Genomic DNA, 20,702 nt, shown 5'->3' on the forward strand with positions numbered 1-20,702 from the left:
AGAAAGCAGACTTTTCTTGGGCCTTTATCTGCACTCAGAATTTCCAGGTTGCTGCCTTCTCCTGTAATCAGTATGGGATATATGGGATAATAAGGAAATCCAGGGAACTCACACTGTATTGTTCCTTAGTTCCCCAGATCCTCCTGGCCTTCTTCGCTTCCACCTTTCAGAGTCCTCTTGTTTGTATTTTATATCATATTCAGGATTTTAAGCTGTACTTAGCAGGAAGAATAGGGAAAACTCTGCCAACTCCATCTTTTGGACTCAGAAGTCCTTTATTATTCTAATGTGTATGTGTGTGTGATGATATTGTGGTACTGTCTTTTGGCGACATTGATTTACAGATGAAATATAATGTCTGGGATGAACTTCACAATAATTTGGGGTAGGTAATGGGTGGGAATATAGAGCAAGTGAGAATAGCTATGAATTGTTGAAGATTAGTGATGAATATAGAAAGGTTCATTACCCTATTTAATCTTTGCATATGTCTAAAGCTCTCCTTAAAAAGAAAACCATTTCCTGACTACCCACTCTAGTCATATTACAGGCTCTTGTCTGTGCTCTCTGCTACAGTACAAACTTGATGACAAGGACCCAGTCTATCTTGGTCACAGTTACAGCTCCAAAGCATTAAAGGGATGGCATATAGTTGGCATTCAAATTACCATGTTTCCTCAAATATAAGATGACAGATTATAAAATACCTTTATTTTCTGCACCATTTAAAAGATCACTGTAAATTAGACTATAGCATACCATCAATTCTTAGAAGTGTTTGGATTTCAGATGCTACAATGTGAAAAAAGTGTTCATTTTGGAATTAATGAAATACCATACCTGGAATAAATGAATACTCTGAAATATTGTGAGGTCAAGATTATTGTGAAGATGCTTCAGACATGTTCAAGAGCAGATAAGGGTATATTTTTAAGGCTGTTACCAATTCTACAGTGAATATATTTCTTCCTAAGTATTGAAATTCTATGTCCAAGTTTATAGGTTACTGTTATAAACCTTAATAGAAAATGCAACATTCTGACTTACTCTATCAGACCACCACAGAGTTGGCAGAGTAAGTCTCCTTTCATAATGAACTCCTGGAGGCTGAGATGGTATTCCCCAACCTCCAGGTTAACTCATGGGAAAAATGGGCTAAAGTAGGTAAAGCAACTAGTACAGTACCTAATACACAGTAGGTGCTCCATAAATGTTTCCTGACCTACTATAATAATTGACATTTATTGAGCACCAACTATATGCCAGATCCCACAATCACTGCTTTGTCTGTAGTACCTCCCGATAGGTGCTAATAGCCCATTTTCTACATGAGTTAAGTAAGGCTCAGAAATTCAGTATATTTAGAGAAAGTTAAAATGTTAGCTAGGAATGTGGCTAGCACCTGAACCCAGCCTGTCTGATTTAAAATCTCATGCCCTCTTCATTACTCCACAGCGCTTCCTTAAACTGTTATTGTATATTTGAGTGAGCCAGATAGAAAGTGAAGAGAAGTGAGTGATATTAAAAACCTAAGAATTCTAAACTAAAAATACCCTTTCATGCCTCAATAAATTAAAGAAAGAAGGGGTAAATGACATGAAATAAACAATAAACTCCAAACGAAAGAGAATAAAAAGGTGCTGTTAAATGTCTTAGAGTAGATACAAATGTTAATTAGATGTCTGGTTTTTTTTCTCTTTTTACAGAAGGCCTTTAAGAACAAAGTAATCATATTCTCTCCACCTTCCTCCCTCCTAAAAAAATGGATGTTAGTTCTCTTCACGTTCCATCTGATTAAACTGTTCCAATCCCAGAAGGTCCTGGGACAAAGAACTAGGCAGGTCTTATTCTTGGAAAGCCCTCCACAGCAAGAGCGGCAGACAGGCAGGTGGCCCAGTCTCTAAGCTTGTTCAGCACTAAGAGCTCAGTCTCAGATTCTACGTCTGGAATATTAGCTGGGTGATCTTCTTACCTGAACTTAACGATTTCTCTACCACATGAACCATCCTATACTGTTCATGCAATTGTTCACTTAGTCTTGGGGCTGAATAAGTGGGAAAGAATATGGAGACAGAAAAAAGAAAGAAAATACAACCATGAATGCTTACCAAAGTATAGAATGGGTTGGTAAGGAAAAAGAAGACCTCAGTACTAGCAGAAATAAAGCCAGACACGTTGGACTTAAGGAGACAATTAAAAATCTTAGTTACTATGGTAAAGAATGCCATCAATGGTAAGGGGCTGCCTTCAGGTGCCAAATTCCATTAACCTCTCAATCTCTGTATGAACAAAAACAGTTACAGACATTGGCCAAGGCCTCAATTTTTCTTGACAATACTGATACCAGGAGTTTGGACCAGCTACCAAAACTCCTTATTAATAGGATTTGACCTCCAATAGCTTTTCCTGACAGTTGACTGTAAACTAGAAACTTCAACAGTATGGTTTAGGATTATTTTAGAAACATGAATAAGTGCTTTTGCAATTAAACTCTACTTCAATTAACACAGAATTGGTATTCGCTTTTACTTTAACTTCCAAAAGACATTATTATTTATGTTTGCTGCCAGTTTTAAATGGACACAATTGTAAATAAAGGATTTAAACAGAGCCCCTGATACAGCCTAAACCTAATCATTTTCCACAAGTCCAGTTTTATTTAGATTTTATGTGCTTGTACATAGACACACTTAAAGAACATGTATTTATATATATAAAATATAGATGACATGGGAGTTTCTGACAAATGATTTGTTAATGAAAATTTATTAACTATATAACCTTTGAATACCAGAGAAACTTCAATATGTACAAATCAGCATGAAGTTCCCAGTTTCTAAACTTTGGTTATATGAATATGCCTCAAGCACCAAGGAATAAAACAATAATTCTAATTTAAAAAGAAAAAATCCCAAGGAACAAAAAAATTTTTCAACTCTCTTCAGTTTGTTTGTTTTTCTTTTAAACATCATTTGGGAAAACTCTCTTTTATTCTACTTTCCTTCCATCTTGGTTAGTTTCCAAAAACAGTATATTATCAGGGGAAAAAGGACAGTCAAACCATTACAGATAGAGATGATGTCTCAAAAGGACTATCTCTGGAAATTATTCTGTCTTAAATACAAAATTGTTTTAACCTAGGAGATTTGCATTATGTAACATGTGTGAAAAACACTCCAACTCTTAAATTTCAAAATTCAAAAACTTAAACAATGCAATTACAACAAGAGTTGGGGGTGAAAGACTCACAGGGAGATCTTTAGCAAACCCAGTTAAAAGAGATCTTGGATTTCAACTTCTTCCCTGGCATCACTGGTGTCTGCTAGCTGCAGAGGCAATTAATATATAGGCATCAAAACAGAGACCTGATGGGCTGACCACAACCTCTCATGAGATTTCACAAGAAATCTGATGGGCATAAGAAAGAAAAATCAAAGAATGAAGACTGAAACAGAAAAAACGGAAACTAAATACATCTAAGCCTGTGTAAGTCAGGATGGAGGGGGCTTAGATGCACAAACTGACAACTGCATGTATATGGAAGGGATTGCATCCTTGCCTACAAATGTGAATTATATACACATTTATATTAAGTTACGTCAGTTCATATATTACACCTGACAATTCAAACAGGATGTCTCTGGTGAGAAGTGGAAGGAGGTTCTATTCACTCGGTTCCTCAGGCCCCGGTCCTTTGTCCTGGCTGGCTGCTGGTCTCTGCACTGGACTCAACAGCATGGTATATGAATGGATAAAGCTTAATGTCTGGTCCAGGGGTGGAACAGTTTCTGCATTCTTCATTGTAATATCGTAGCAACAGCTTATATACTTCTCCTGGAGAGTAAAAGGCCAGACCGATTTGCACATTAAGATATGTAGATGGATAAAACTACTAAAGACTCCGGTTTTATCTTAATCTAGTAACATAAGCTCAAATTTGGCTTTTGAAAATAGAGCATGAATTTCATATGCCAGGAAGGCTTTCCTGACATAAAGTGAAACTTTTAAAAAACTCGCTAAAGAAACTACTTATGAGCTCATGATTACAGCAGGCTATACATGGTGCATCATGCACGTGTCGTTCTGGGAGTCTGTGGCAACTCTAGTTCTACATTCAGCTCCACGGGAGCGAGGCCTTTCACATCCAGCCGAAACACGGCAGACGAGCCTGCTGATATTATGACTCAGAGTGAGGCCTCTTAGGTTTGAACTTACCCTCCTATGCCTTCCCTCTTTTAGTTTTCTATATGCACAAAAGTAAAAACGGACACTAACTCCAGCTTCTTGACTTTAATAGGCTGACATACTCATTCAAGACTCCAAATGAAACTTTGCCAGAAAAAAAGATTCTGTAAATGTTGCCCCTCTAGGACTTTGTCCCCCTCTCTCAAAGTCATGCTCTCATTTTTTCTCATGCACTGTGATCCATTCAGATTTAGCAAGTGTTCCTCCTGGATGGTGTACAATCCATCTAGATACCATGTGTCAAGACTACCTCCTACTTACCAACAGTCAGTTTCCTTTCAGTAAGGAAAGTGTGCATGCTGTAAATGTCTCTCATCAATTCTGAGTCCCCAAAGGTGAAATAAACCACATCTCGCTCAGTTACAGCAGCTGCCAGTATCTGTATTAAGGCTGTAGCAAAGAGAAAAAACACAGCTATATTACGACACTTCCCATCAAGATACCTTTAGTTCTTTCAGCCAGCTAAATTATAGCTGGCGTGCCATAGCTTTACCTTGGATTAAAGATTTATAAACCTAATATATGTGTTATTAGAAATGGCAAATACAGGATGGGTATAAATCATCTAGTTGTGTGAGTTTCCAGACATGCTGCCAAGAATATCATGAAGCCACAGACTTCCTACACAGGCACCTTTTCTAGATCACAAATAAGGGAAGGTACATTTGAGTCAGCAGAGTCAAGGCACTAAGGTGATATTTTTTTCACTTAGACTCATCTGGAACTAAAATTTTTGTGTTTGCTTGCTTGATTTAATTATTTTGTCTTATTACTTAGTCGCTGGTCTTTTATATCAGAGGAGCTTCTGTGATTTTCTCTGACCAATGCACTGGGCAGGCTCTAATGCTCTAATGAACCCTACAGCAAGCATTCTCAAAATAGGTTAGAGAACACACCCTTGTGTGCTCCCTCCTACCCTCCCCCCTGCACCCAATCACTGCAGTGCAGAGTGAACGTTACTGAAGACACTGGACATTAACTCTAGTGTGCTGAAATGGCAAAATCATTGAGAACCACTTTCCCTAGGAATCAAAGTTACAAATCAACAAGCGTGATGCATGTTTCCAAAACTTAAGTTCTTTATAATCTTAATCTCAGTAGACAAAATTTATTTTGAATAGCAACAACAAAATTGAACATAGGTACAATAAATGCCCTTTTGCTAGTTATATATCTTTTCCTTCATAAAAGGGGAGGTGGGAATTAAATTAAAACATTACGGAGGACAAGTTTTGTTATGTTTTTGATTTTTGAGAGCATGTTAATATTCTATGTATTCAAAAAATAAAATTAAAACAATAAGAATGGGAATGGTGAGGAACCTATAATTGAAAGCAAACTAAAACAAACTGACTCTAATTTTAGTTCAAAAGTGTAACATAACTACACTGAGGGGAAAGGAAAAAGGAAGAATGAAACAAAGAACTAATCCAAGTAACTTATGAGCATAGTATTTGACTCATATCCTTAGTCTCGAGCAATGAGGAAAGAATTGCAAACAAACCCCCAATTCCTTTTACTAGGTTTGCTTAGCAGAATAGCAGAGGTGAAGCAGTTTTGAAACTAGTTTTAAATATATTATAGGATTGAGCAAATGAGTACATATGTTGATACTGTTGAGAGCTGGAGTTCTCACTGTGGAAGAGGGGACACACAAATGCAGAATGGGGAAGACAAAAAATAACTGTGGGGATGGACTGAAATGCAAGGAACTGGTGTGTACTCATGACTTCTAAAATATGTACATTACTATGTGTGAGAGTGTTTATGTGTAATGTATGCATTTCCTAGCTTGTCTGTTGAAAGGCCAAAAAGCAGACATTCCAGTAGCAATTAGCACACCTAGTGCCCAGATCTTGGTCTCTAATACCACTCTCCCTAAAAGGAACTGGATTCCTCAAGCAAATGCCTGGTTCCGTGGTTGAGTCAAGATAGGGATAAGATGAGCCCAGTGCTCAAAAAAAAGATGGGGGAAAAATAGATGGGAGCTAATAACACAGATATAGGAGCTAGGTCTGAAGGAGTTCCCATTAGCCAAATCTGGACAAGCTAACACCAAAATATTAAGCACAGTTATAAATTACAAACCATTGAAAAAATATGAATTCCTGAGTCCATAGTGATAATAGATAACAAATAAATAGAGCAGAGGAAGGAGGGCTCTTGCTCACAGGAGAAAGCTGAAGACTTAACTAATAAGTGTGGAGGGAGTGCCAGAAGAGGAAAATCCTCTTTTTGCAACCATTATGGTAAACATTGGGTCACATAAAAATCATTAAAGGAGTTAAATCTAGTGGAAATTTTGTCTTAAAATGTCTTCCTACAGAATGCTTATTAGCTACAAGGGAGAAAAAAACAATATCTATACAGTGGGCAAATTGGACAACACTTCGACTAGGTGATCAAAATTAACATCACCAATGGGGTCAGAGGGCCATCAAGTGCCTCTAGACAATATCATCTACGCACTACTCTAACAGAGAATGCATGACCTCAACCTAATTATAAGGAAACAGCAGACAAACTCAAAGAATGTTGTATTTTTCAAATATGTCAATGTCCTAAACGACAAAGAAAGGCTGTGGAAATACTCTGGATTCAAAAGGAGGCAAAATGACAACAACTAAATGCAATATCTGACCCTGGACCCTGTATTGGAGGGCAAAGAGGTAGCAAGATTTTATTAGGGCATGTGACAAAATTGGAACATAGATGACAGAGGCAGACAAAAATATTCTATCAATGCAGATTTATGAATTTAATAACTGTAATGGGTTTATATAAGAGAATATTTTATTCTTAGTAAACACACTGAAGTATTTAGGAAAAGAGGCACAATGTATGTAATTTAAGCTCAAATGGCCAGAAAAATATAGTGTGCATATGTATATACATACATATATATATACACATACAGTATTTTTACTTTTTGTAAATTTGAAATTCTTTTCAAATAAAAAGTTTTAAAAATTATGTAGGAAAGAAAAATACTTTTAAGTTGAACTAGTAAATTTGATAGAGTTGAGTATCCCCAGATTTGGAAAAGAATCTAAGACATTATAACACATGTGAGATTCTAAAACACCAAAGCATTTCCTAATTTCCAAACTAATATTTATTGAATATCCACAACATGTGAGGTACTATGACTAGGCCTTATTAATTTCAGAGTGTTGAAAGTAATTACTCTCAAAATAGAGATAAGTTTTAATTAAAACTGCTCAACCAATTTACGCGTACATTAAAGCTTCAGTACACACAATTTTAAAAGGTTCCTAATTAACCTAAGCAACATATAAAAATAGAAACTAATGAACTGTCATCTTCCTCTACCAAGAGGTATCATTTCTTACCTTTTAGTGAGAATGAAAATTTGGCTTTAAATATTTCCTACTAAAGTAGAGAGAGACTCAAAGGAAAGTCCTTTTAATCCTATTTCTTCCTTAAATACAGAAATACTAGATCACTGGTCATCTGCCATTTATGAAAATGAAATATTAATAAAAACATTTAAAATAAAAATTTAAATTTTATTAGTTTTAATTTTAAATTAAAATTTACTAAGTTTCAATTAAATTTTATCTCCCTATAGAATTTATTTTATAAATGCTTCCCAGGCCATTTTGTCACTGTGGATAGGCTCTTGGGTCTAAGCTTGTCAGAGCTACCAAAAAGATGCTGGATCCTGTTAAGAGAAAAGCAAAAAGTAAAACCAATTCAGATTACATTCTTTTTTTTGAGGAAGATTAGCCCTGAGCTAACATCTGCTGCCAATCCTCCTCTCTTTGCCGAGGAAGACTGGCCCTGAGCTCACATCCGTGCCCATCTTTCTCTACTTTATATGTGGGATGCCTGCCACAGCATGGCTTGCCAAGCAGTGCCATGTCCACACGCAGGATCTGAACTGGTGAACCCTGGGCCGCCCGAAGCGGAACATGCACACTTAACCAGTGCGCCACCAGGCCGGCTCCCAGATTACATTCTTGATTTCACACCCACTTCTGTTTGGGTGTACACTGTTAACATAAACATGTGCAGACAGGTTGGGACAAGAGGCAGGAGACCTGAGTTCAGTCCTCGCCCTCCAGTTAGCTATACAGCTCTAGGATTTTGGCCAACTCACTTAACTCTCTGCCCTCACTTTACCCAGCTATGCAATGAAGGAGTTAAATCAGATGGTCCCTGAAGACTCTTTCAAAGTGTAGAATTCCATAATCTCTGCTATAGCTTTTCTCCTTGCATTGGATATTAGACTATAAATAGACAAATGAAATTTTCAGAAATATAATTAATCTTGACCCTAGATACATCAGTAATCACTGACAAAAGATCATTTTAAACAGAACCATCATCCCCAAGACCTCTGCAAATCTAGAGAATTCTGTCTCTTGATTTAAGTGAACGCTCTTGCATCACAAGTTGGATGAGAATAAATCGCAAATCTAATAGAGGGTGTGGACTGACTCCAAGTATGATACAAAGCATCAAATTCTAACTTCCAGCACAACTAGGTGCCAAAATAATCACTTAAATTAACCCACAGGGAGCTTAGTTTTAATTTTCTTTTTTGGCATCAATGTCAAGCTATGAAGAAAATACAAATACATATGAATAACATCAAAAAACAACTCATAGTGTCCTCCTGCATCAAATGAACCAAACAACAAATGAGTAAAATGATGGATACTCACACCACAGGTGTGGTCTGAGGCCATCAGCATGTAATATTAGTAACAACTGCTGACGCTGGGCTCTTAGAGCATGCTGAACTGTTCTGGCAGCTTTATAAGCACTAACTCAAGACTTACAAGGACTAACTCACTAAATCTTTACAAAACCTGAATAAGGTAAATGTTAGTATAACCTCCATTGTGAAAATAAAGAAATACAGGCACTGAAAGGTTACGTAATTTGTCTAAGGTCACAGAGCCAGAAAGCAGTTGGAGGTGAGATTTGACCCCTAGCAGCCTGACTCAAGGACCACGGCCTCAGCCACTATGCTGTAACGCTGCCAGACCAAGCCATTCTGCTCTATGCCAAGGAACTGTACCATACGCCGGCCAGAAGAATTGCCTCAAAAAGTTTATACATTATTTAAATGCATGCTGGCAAGTAGGCTAAGATAGTATAGATTTAAAGTACCACCGAGGTCCTTCTAATGAACCCCAAGGTGTTTTGTGAGCTCTCATGCCCCTACGGCCCTGAAAGCTCAAGCACGGCTACCAGTCCCCAAAGCTCGTGCCCACTCTAATAGGCCAACTCTTATTCTCTAATTGGTCTTGTCCTCTGGCCACTGTTTTTAATCTTGACACCACCTGCCCCTTCAACCAAGGATATAACTAAAGGCTCAATCTTTGGTCCTTTTACTTGCTTTAAATGCACCCTCTCTTCAAGAATGCAACCACCATCTCTAGAATGGCAACTCTCAAATCTAGATCTAGACACAGAGTTTGTGGCCAATAACATAGTTAATAGCAAGAGCCCAGACACTGGGCTCTTGGGCATCAATCCCTCGTTTGAATCCTAGTCCTGCCACTTGCTATCTGTGTGACTTCAGGCTATTTACTCACCTCTTTATGTCCCAGTTATCTCAGCTATAAAGATAAAAATAAAACCTACCTAATAGGCTGCTATGAACTAATACGTGTAAGGAAAGCACTTACTACAATGTCCTGGAACACAGAATGCATTCAATACGTTCTCAACTAATAATAAAACATATATTGGTTTTTGAAGAAGACAAGCCGAGTTTGAATGTTGGTTCTGACACTTACTAGCTGTCTCTCTTTGGGCAGGCTATTAGCCTCTCTAGTTTGCCTTGGTTTCCTCATCTTAATGACGAGGCTACAAATTGGAGGGTAGCTATGCAAACCAAAGCAGAGAATGCAGTGATTCTTAAACCTGGCTCATCATCAGCAACTCCCAGAGTTAGGAAGACATTCCTAAAGCCATTTCCCAGATCCACCAACTCAGCAGCATCTCCGAGGTGCTGAAAACAACCATTCCACTCACTCCAGAGACCCTGAATGCACTATCATGTAAGACCCCATTCTAGGCACTGAGCCCACGGAAGAGGACAACGCGGAAGTGTTAAGGGAGGAATATTCTTCCTCAAGTGTGTAGGAGCATGGCCAAGAGAGAAACGGAGAGTGATAGAAGGAAGCAAAGTGACGAGGAACCTGTGGTAGACAAATTGAGGTGATCTGGCCCATAATTCTGTTCTTCTACCTTCAATTTTCTATTGATAGCCATATGTCTCACAAACCCCACCTAAAGGGATAGGCTAGGCCAACCACAGCATGATAGAAAACGATTCATCAGCATCGTCCAGGTTCCAACCCTTTCCAGATCAATGATTTTTCTGGAGTTTACCTATCTCGATTCCAAAACACCAAAACACCAGCAAAGATACTATTTAGGTTTGATATAAATGGGACATAGATTGTGAAAGAAAATGAATTTACAAAAAATTTCTGTAATCTCAGAAAACTTTTCACTTAATATAAATATGCAATAAAAATAAACTGGAAATCCTCTTAAACCTCATTAGAGGATGGTCAGTGTTTACTGACTCCCTTGGCTACCATGATTTGGTCCAAGGGACAGGAAACTGATCTAAATTGGTCCAATTAGAGTATTTCCATAGAATTTTTAAACTAAGGAGTCCTCCTTTCCTCTAGGGTCACTCAAGTGCAATACTATAAACTTGGAACTATTTGGTCCCAGCTCCTGCCAAGCAGAGATAACCAATGAAAATAGAAGAGAAGGAGGCCATCATCTTGGGAGAAGCAGGCAGGAGAGGAACCAACACACACAGACTAGAGGGAGCATCTGATCCCAGGACAGTCATCCCTGAGGCTCACCCCACTCTTCCCTTCGCAGCCACATCAGCTAATAATACCCTTTAGGCTTAAGTGATAAACTACATTAGTGTCTCTTGCAACTGAAAGAATCCTAACACAGAACTTTTTACAGGGGTCAGAGGGTTGGAGGGGAGAAGAGAGATTTTTTTGGAAGAGTTAACACTATAGTGGAGTCTTAAAGGAACAGAAAGAATTAGATAGATATAGATAGGCAGTTTCAGAACAAAGTGCAAAATCTTAGATTAATAAAGGCACACAGAGGTTGTTTAACAAATTTGTTAAATAGAAGTTCATTGAGCATATATTGTTTGCAAGTCATTTTTAGCTAGTGAAGGCATGGAATGGGGATAGAAAAGAAAATGTACAGGACTACAACATCAAGATAACTTTTAATTACGGTAAATTAGCAATGGCATAATCTTTTCACAAGTCAGGTAACATAGTATAGAGATGTATAAAAAATAAACACTGAAGGAAATGCAAGGAGAAATTGACAAGAACACAACAGAAAGAACTTTAGAGCACCACTCAGTTCCTTCACAACACAAGCAGATAAAATCTGAAGAATATAGGGTCTGATCCAACAGGTACAGAAGCTAATCGATATAGAATAAGTTCTACACCCTTCAGAGACTTACCATTTCAAGTGCCAACATAATACCTACGACAATGACTATGTTAGGCCACAAAGAGAAGCTCAAAAACCTCCAAAAAGCAGAAATATTATCTACATTCTTTGATTACAATGAAATAAAATTAGAAATGAGATAAAACAACATTTTTTTTAAACAGCCATTTAGAAATGGTTTTAAATTATCTCCTAAAAATCTCATGGGTGCCTGGCACCTGGTGGCACCCTTAGGGCAGGAGCTCACTCCACAGTCTCCACTGAGATGGGATGTAGAAAGCTGCAAAAACACTGCTTCCACCCAAACAATTAGAAAAGGTCAAGTAATCTACAGAATCATAACTTTTCCTCAGTCTAGCAGAGAGCAGAGTTTGCAAGGCAACCAAAGTATGACAAGACCCTCCGAGAAGAGACGAAATATATAAACTATTATCTTTGAAAGAGCACAGGAGAAAGAAGTGGCCACCATACAAATGGGTAAGAATAAATCAGCTAAAACTTTAAGGAAATTTTAAAAGCCAAGTGTGGACTAAGGGTCATTTTGGAGTAGCTAGGAGCACCAGAAATAAGGAGCGTGCACATTCACTCAAAAGTCCTTTCCCGTGGGCCTCTGCAAGGTGCTTAGAAAGATGGGGGGCCAGGCACCAAGCCCTTCCCTCTTCCCCATGTCCCTTCTTTCCTACCCTCTGGATCCTAGGGCCACTGGTTGCCTGAGGCAGAAAGTTGTTAGTAAATGTCTGTTGAATGAACGGATAAAGAAAATATTCTCTTAATAGCTGTCAGAATAATGCATTATAAAAGCAGTTCAAAATTAAATTGTTGTACATTGCAAAACTGATGCACAATTAGGCAACAAGCATATTAAAAAATATTTAGTCTTATTTCTAATAAAAGATATAAAACTTTAAGGATTTACACATGCCCATGTTTCTCCCTCCATGAAAATTTTTTGATAAGATTTTTGTAACAAAACAATAAATGCTTACAACAAAAAATACAGATTAAAAAGAAAATAAAGAACATTTCTTTTTCTCACCTAGAAACAGATAAAAATAGAGAACCTCAAGTGTGTGTGATATTTTTTATTCATAATTTATTTTTAAAATGGTAATATTGCATATATTATTTGTCAGCATTCCCAAAATATCCTCCCATGTCAGCAGATATATGTAGGCCTGCATATTTCATTACATAGATGTACCTTAATTTCTTCCTTTCCAAAATCAGTTTTAGTAAACAATCCCTCACTGAAGGACATTAAGACAACTTCTAATTTTTTAATGAGTATTCAAGCCAATGAAGGGGAGGGAGTTGTCAAAAAGTCACTCCAAAGTTTAAATCTCGATAGTTGAGAAAATAAATTACATAAAGAAAATCTTTGAATACTATGCTTGAGAGTCACCTGAGGAGCAAAGCTGCAGTCTGAGAGAAAGGCTTTTATGCCACAAAGAAAGAAACGAAACAAACACATTTATAAAGCTTCCCAAATTGTCCATCACAAATGACCACGGCTCATGGCAGACCTGACTTCTGGATTGATGATGTGAATCTACTCATTCATTTTACTTAAGAGAAAAACAGAAAAAAAGTATCTGTCATAAGATCAATAAGTCCTGAGTGAAAAACAGGTTTCCTCAAACAAATTCAGGATGATAAAGAATTTCATAAAATAAAAACCAGAAATTCTTTCTTCTACAGACTTTCAAAACACTAAAAATAGCACCATGCAGTTCTTGTTTTTGAAGATGAAGAAAATGTGGGTGAAAGTCTTTAGAATGAAGGAATAGGGAAGATTTTTCTAAGCATGCCACAGAAATGTGAACACATAAAAATTAATTCTGTATGACAACAACCCAACAAGCTGAAATAATTGAAAAAAACTGAAAAAACCTGTAACATAAGACAGTTTAATAATTAATATTTCTTAATATACAGTTATTACTAGCCAATGAAAAATCCAAACTACTTCCAAAGAGATAAATGGGCAGAAGACAAGCAAAGGAAATCAAAAAACAACTTGGGGTCTGCCCAGTGGCATAGTGAAGTTCATGCACTCTGCTTTGGTGGTCCAGGGTTCGAGCGTTTGGATCCTGGGTGCGGACCTACACACCGCTCATCCAGCCATGCTGTGGTGGCATCCCACACATAAAATAGAGGAAGATTGGCAAAGATGTTAGTTCAGGGACAATTTTCCACAAGCAAAACGAAGAAGAATGTCAACAGAAAGAAGAAGAAGATATTAGCTCAGGGCCAATCTTCCTCACCAAAAAACAAACAAAAACAAATAAAAATGGTCACTAAACATACACAAACTATTCAACCACAGAGAAATTACAAAGATTGACAAAATGCCATCTTGGTGAGGTTGCTCATGCAAAGACAATGTAAATTGATAACAGTCTTTCAGAAAGACAATTTGCAACAAGTGGTTGGTGAACACATTGATGTTCCAGGAGGTTAAGGTGCCCTGACACCCTGGGAAGAGGGCATGGAAGCTCTGTATTCCTTCCCAGGTCTCACCCTATGTGTATCCTTTATAATAAAACTGTAATAGCTCTGTCCTGAGTTCTGTGAGTCATTCTAGTGAATTATCAAACCTGAGAAGGGTAATGGGAACCTCCTGGGTTGGTAGCCAGTTAGTCAGAGGTATGGGTGGCCAGGGGAACCTCCTGCAGCTGGAGCCTGACAGAGGGACCATCTTGTGGAAGACTTTGCCCTTAACCCAAGGGGTCTGCACTAACTCCAGGTAGTTACTGTCAGGATTGTATTGCAGCACATACAATTGGTGCTGGACCAGTTTGGTTGACACAGAACATTAACCATCTCAAGTAATGGTAAAATATTATTTTCTATATAACTGACACTTTGGAGAGTAAAGCAAATGTCATAATCCGGTAAATGGCCAAATAGCTTATTGATCAGGTTTTGTGACTTTTCTACCATAAACAACAAAATGCAAGAAACGTTTATCCTTCTTGGGTATCCAAATGCCTCCTTATCTGTGCCACAGGCAGCTCTCTCAAGCTGAACTCCCATACACTGCGTGCCTCTATTAAAGCACTCATTACTGTGTGCTGCGTTTGTCTCTGCCTCTCTCACATGATGCACTGTGAATTCCAAAGCAGGGAGCACATCTTATTCACCTTTGTATTGTCAGAGCCCACCACAGCGCCTAGAGTATGGCAGATGCCCCATAAGTTTGGTGAATGAAGGAGTAAATAAAACAGCTCTGTCCACAAAAAGCACTCCCGTGAAGCAAAGTGCTTGAGTGGGTGCTTTGGTTTGAAACTTCAGTCATTTTGGACTCTTCCCTCTCCATATTTAGTTAAATACTGTGTCTGGTAGACCAAAGAGATAAGTGACCTCTGCAGGGAAATAGTAAGTAAAAATAAGAATTCCTTTAAACACAATAAGAAAAAGGAGGAGAGTGTCAAATATTTTTTTTCTCTTCTCTTAGATCTTTGTGATCTCTTATTATGATCGGACATGAGAAATCCAATATATGAAGGACTAAGTTTTCTTCCCAGTGAGAATGCTATTATCCTTTTTATGACAACTTATACACTCACCTTTTAACCTAGCATCGCCCCCAAAGGCACCACAGCCCCAGTTTCCCGTGGCCACTGCAGAAAGATTCTCTGAAGAAACTCCTGGACGGAGAAATCCACAGTAAGCCTGCAGGATAAGAGAAATAACAAGCACAAGAGTGACTAGACACTAGCAAGATTTCTGACTGATGTGCTAGGATCAGCATCCAGTATCAAGCTTATGTTATCCCTCTGTTTTTTTTTTCTCAGGGGCCAAAGTAGAGGGAAAAACAGAAAAGCCTCGGATTATACAAGGAAGAGAGTAAGAAAAGATCAATTCTAATATTTATTTGTTTTCATGCTGGGTAAATCAAAGCCCTTAAACCAATACATGATTCAGTTTCTTTTTCCAATTCAAACAAATATAAATGGAAATGCCAGATATTTCAAGAACTTATGGGATCCCAATTACAAACTACCCAGGAACTAAAGGGAGGAAAGGCACTTAAGACACTGTTTTATTTGAAGGCTTTTTGACCACCTTTCAATCAAGGTAAAGACTTATTACTATCATGCTTCCTCAGCATGCTCTCTGAATTACCTGGACTAGATTAATAACTGTGATTAGCTTTTAAATGTGCTTCCTGCCACCGAAATGCTCAACAATGAGCAAGCAACTATATATGAAAGGGATTCCTACACCTGGTTACAAAATAACCTTTAAGATCCCTTCTAGCTCCAGGATTCCCTAGTTTCACAGCTCCGTTTTCAGCTAGACTATTTAAGAATTTGCCAGTAACCTGAGAAAAGTACAATATATCCTGAGGATGCTGACTAAGTATTAACTAAACAAACAGCTCACTTTGCATATGAGAAGGCTGTGGGCCAAGGCCCCAGAGCTTCTGATCTCCATTTCTTTTTGTTAGTCTAGTTGGTCTTTCTGCCTCCTAAGGGTTCTTAGTTTTCTGAAACTATCAGACTACCTTAAAAGGTTTAATATAATAGCGAAGTGAAATCCCCTGGGTTCTCTCAAGTACCAAACAAAACCTAAAATATAGCTTATGTATAATAGTAAATAAAATGAAAAGAATGATCTATGACAAATGTTCCCAGAGAAAAAGCAAGGATAAAGAAAGAGGCTTCTATGAAACTCACACATAGAACTATAGTAAATTGCTCTCTGAAGTCTCCACAAAGGTATAAAAATTTATTTTACACACTGTCTGGATGGATTAACAAGGCTATTCCTTCCACCCCCATCCTAGGCTGTAAATCCTGAGAGATATTAATTATGAGTTGGCACCAGACCATCATTCAATGCTGTGCCACAGAGCTTACACTAGAACTCACAAATTACCTGTATAATCAGATGCACGGAGCTTCTGAAAATCTCTTTCAGGTCAAAAATATCAAGAAGCTGAATGTTTTGGAGCAGGCTCTTGAAAGATACAGAGTCTCTACCTTTATGCCAACAAAGGGGAGAACAAACTCTCCATCGGAACACACATAATTTTGCCACCTGGGATTCCTGCCCAATTCTCTTAACATGCCTAGATGAAGAGGAACATTGCTCGACTTCCCAGTTGTCGTCTCTGTTTCATACTGTCAGAATGGTTTTAGTCTCTTCTTCACTGCTGTCTCTACATATCTGGGTTAACTTTTCTTCAAAGAGTGAAAATACCTTAGTGAATCTAAAGTCTAACAACAGAGAATTTGAAATATTTAGATTATCAGAAGCAAAACCTAACATGAAGTATTAATCAACTTTATTAAAAAATCTATCTTGAAAAGTGGCAAAAACAAAAACATACTATAAAACTAAAATTAATCTGCATTTGGTGTTTTGATAAAAGAAAATCAAATTAAACTTTAAAAAGTTAATCAGATAGAAATTAAATGATATAAAATATTTACCTAGTAATTAGGTATAAAGAATAACTGTTTATAACGATTAAATACAAAATTCTTTTATTTTGTTAAAACCAAGCATTTCCAAGATCAGAAATAAGAGAGAAGCAGCAAGCTCCTCTGAGTCCCTTTTAGAGGGACAACTCAGGCTTCTCCCTTCCCCAGTAAGGAGAAAGATGCTCAAATGCTGGAGACCAGGGCAGGGCCATTAATCAGGGAATCATTTCCTTTTACAGTAGTAATTGAGCTCCTTTAGTAAGAAACAAAGATAAGGATAGAGATCTCAAAAAAGTTGCCAAGATCTCACTTCACAGGAAAAGGTACCAGGAGTTCTCAAGAGCTCCACATTGGCAACAAATACTTTCCTTTTTCCTCACCCTGAGCCAGAGCACTTGAGGCGATTAATCAGAGCAGTAAGAGTAAAAAAAGCCAGCTCAAACTCTAGCCACATCCTGGTCTGACATTTATCAATGACAGAGCTATTTATTTTTCTTAATAAACAACTCTAAAGGGGGAAAAAGAGGAAGCATTCATAGCTCAGGACAATAAGGAGAAGATATCAATGAACATTCACGTCACAGAATGAATTTTGACGGTGAGGGAAGCAGAGAGGGATGGCAAGGGTAATGCTGGAGTCCTGAGGTTGCAAAGGGGAGCTTTGAGAAGAGGCAGGAGGGAAATACTGGTATTTACAGTCAAAAACCAAAGACCGACCAGGCAGTGATGAAGATAGAGATGTAGGAAGGAAGCAAATAAAGTGAAAAAGGAAACAAAGAAAACAGTTGTAAAAACCTATAGGCCTTAAAGTGGGTCCAGGAAACAGGTGGCACTCAGGGGAATAGCCTGTCACAAACACCCATGTACACGTATGCATGAGCACACACACAGCCTTAAGTACGAACCGAGGCTTCAGCAGCAATTTTAGCAAGCCCAAGCACATATAATTAAACTTTGTCTTTCATTGTCATGTAAATAATTATACTGCTTGCTAGATTAATAATTTAACAATTACTGTTCCTAAAGAGTTACTTATTTATATGAAGTCAATCTACCACACTTGTCTAGCTTAAATTAATACACAATTGGTACTGATACTCATTTCCTGAAGTTTTAGAATATTGTGATTTCTTAAAAACAAACATAATATAAAAAGATACTTAATCTTTTGGAAGAGAATAATAATATTAATTAAAAGTCTTAAAATTATGCTAAGATTCAGTAATAATTCTGTAAATTTCTTTTGTTATTTGATTAACAACTGCACAAAGATGTTTATTACTACATTACATATTATAGAGGAAACCTTGGGATCACCTAATTGTTCAAAAACAGTAGTTAAGTCACAGTATGTCAGTCCAACCAATTTTATGGCCATTAAACATTTTATTATGAAGATTATGAGAAAGCATGAAAACATTTACAATATATAGTTAAATTAAATAGCTTAAATACAAACTTATGGGTAACTTCTGAGCACATTTATATGAAACTAAATATTCATGTAGAAAGAACTACAAAAATGAAAACTATTTGAGAGGTAGGATTATACATGACTTTTTGTCTTTAAAATAATTATAACAGTAAATTGCTTTTGCTTTTTAAAAATGCAATATAAAATGAAAGTACTATGCAGATCTTAATTTCCTCATGTGTGAAATCAAAAGACTGGATCAGGTATCTCTACGGTTACTCTAATTCTGTTTATTGAGAGACTTAAGGGAAAACTTACTAAGAAGGATACATTCTGAACTAATATTCCCAGAAAGTAAAGTGACATATATTTTAAGAAAAGATTATAAATGTTCCAATACTGAACTTCTTAGAAACATCAGGAGCAAGTAGTGATTGGTTTTGCTAATCAAGCTCTGGTTTAATAACAATCTCCTTCCACACCCGGTGATAGGTAACAACAAAAAAATCAATACACAAATCAATTTCTAAAAGGGTAGATGTTGGTGATCTTCTGCTGGGGTGATCTCTTCACTTTGTTAAATTTCTGATCCAGAAGCCTCCATGAAATATATTCATTACTTAATCTTAGCTGAATGAGTCTAACACGGGTAAATACAACTTTTCACAGATGATTTCTTTCTTCCCTTGCTGAGCTATTTCCCACTTTTGCAAGTTGGACTCATAAATCTTTCCAACCACAAAGATAATTCTCCTCTAGAATGTCACCCAGCTGATCTCTCACGGAATTAAACATTGCTTCACAGTATCAGTTAGATAAAAGGAGACTGACTCCTTCCTTTTAAAAACCAACTCTACTTGCGGGTCAAGATGCGGGTCCAAAAGGAGCGCTGGAGCGCGCATGGGGCAGACTGTTTCCAGAGGCAGTAAGGCACTCTGTGGAACTGCCCTTTCACTTATTATCTGGTGAGTGACGCCTAAAAGTAGCAAAGAGGACCCCAGAGTTCAGAGATCCACACTGAATTCTGGTGGTGAAAACTGGTGTTAGGCTCTGTTGCTTGATTTAGAAAAATAAAGTTTTTCTATTCCTGCCTACTTTCTCTCTGGTGTGCAAAAAAAAAGAGCAAAATCATGCAAGTCATCTCTAAAGTGATTTAATAAAGATTCTGCTTTAACTCTAAGTTTACAAAACACAAGGAGATGTAAAACCTTTAAGTCAATATTCTCTCCAGGTTGTGCTGTCAGCTTATGTAAACCCCCTTTTGCTCGTACTAAATTCCTAACTCTATTTCAGTAGGTAAATGTAACTAATACATGACAGAATGCTTTAATTTAGAAGGCCCAAAGTTACCTGGATTAGTTTTCTAACTAAATTGTCAATGACATTTAACAAAATCATTTGCTTTTTTCTTTTTTTTCAATGAAAGAATTAGAAAACTAATGCTTTGCTAAAAGAGCAAACGTTCTGGAATACAGTAGTGAATGAAACAACACGCATCTTTCAAATGCCTTCCCGTGCGCAGGCCCTGAACGAGGTGCTTTCTCAACACAGCCCATTTGTTGAGGGGCTACTTCGCACCTGGGCTACTTCACTGTCTCATGGGAATTTAAAAACAGGCTGGGGGGGAAAATCCTTAAATTTCCTTGAAAGAGTACAGCAAAACAGAAAGGAATATGGAGAAAAGTATTCCACTGGCAGTTTGCTCACAGTATAGGATTATGACTAAAAGAGAAGAGGTAACCCAGGCATACATGCTTATGGGAGATCACGTGTTAACCAAACGCAGGAATATTCTTAATGATTTAAGACCGAAACAGGTAAAAAGTCTGGAAAGACAGATCTAGTTAAAGTAATCTCTACGTGGGAGGAGCCACATTTTTAAAAAGTAATTTGAAAGCAGGGGAACCTAGATTCAAGTCCTGGCTTTGTCACTGCCTATCTGTGTGACCCGGGCAAGTTATTCAACTTCCCAGGGCTCAGTTCACTGTCTCTAAATTGGAGATAAGAACTGCATCTACATCTCCCTGGGTGGTTAGGATTAATCAGACCAAGCATTTAAAGTGTTAAGTAGAGTGCCTAGCATGTAGTAAATAATCATTTTATATTAGCAATTACTTTCA

The 20,702-nt window shown here is 37.5% G+C and overlaps 1 protein-coding gene across 4 annotated transcripts in view; it reads right to left on the bottom strand.

The window, feature by feature from the left end:
- Positions 1–2,634: 2,634 nt before the first annotated feature.
- The window catches only part of PARG (poly(ADP-ribose) glycohydrolase), a 113,261-nt gene continuing 95,193 nt past the window's right edge, over positions 2,635–20,702 (bottom strand). For all 4 annotated transcript variants that reach the window (XM_046653784.1, XM_046653786.1, XM_046653783.1 and 1 more), the window contains 3 exons: positions 15,306–15,411; positions 4,507–4,635; positions 2,635–3,834 (listed from right to left, as the gene is read on the bottom strand). In XM_046653784.1, the coding sequence (XP_046509740.1) occupies positions 3,680–3,834; positions 4,507–4,635; positions 15,306–15,411 (390 nt within the window). In that variant the 3' untranslated portion in view covers positions 2,635–3,679. The remainder of the gene's footprint in view (positions 3,835–4,506; positions 4,636–15,305; positions 15,412–20,702) is intronic.

Source organism: Equus quagga, chromosome 2 (assembly GCF_021613505.1).
Source record: "Equus quagga isolate Etosha38 chromosome 2, UCLA_HA_Equagga_1.0, whole genome shotgun sequence".
Classification (NCBI taxonomy): domain Eukaryota; kingdom Metazoa; phylum Chordata; class Mammalia; order Perissodactyla; family Equidae; genus Equus; species Equus quagga.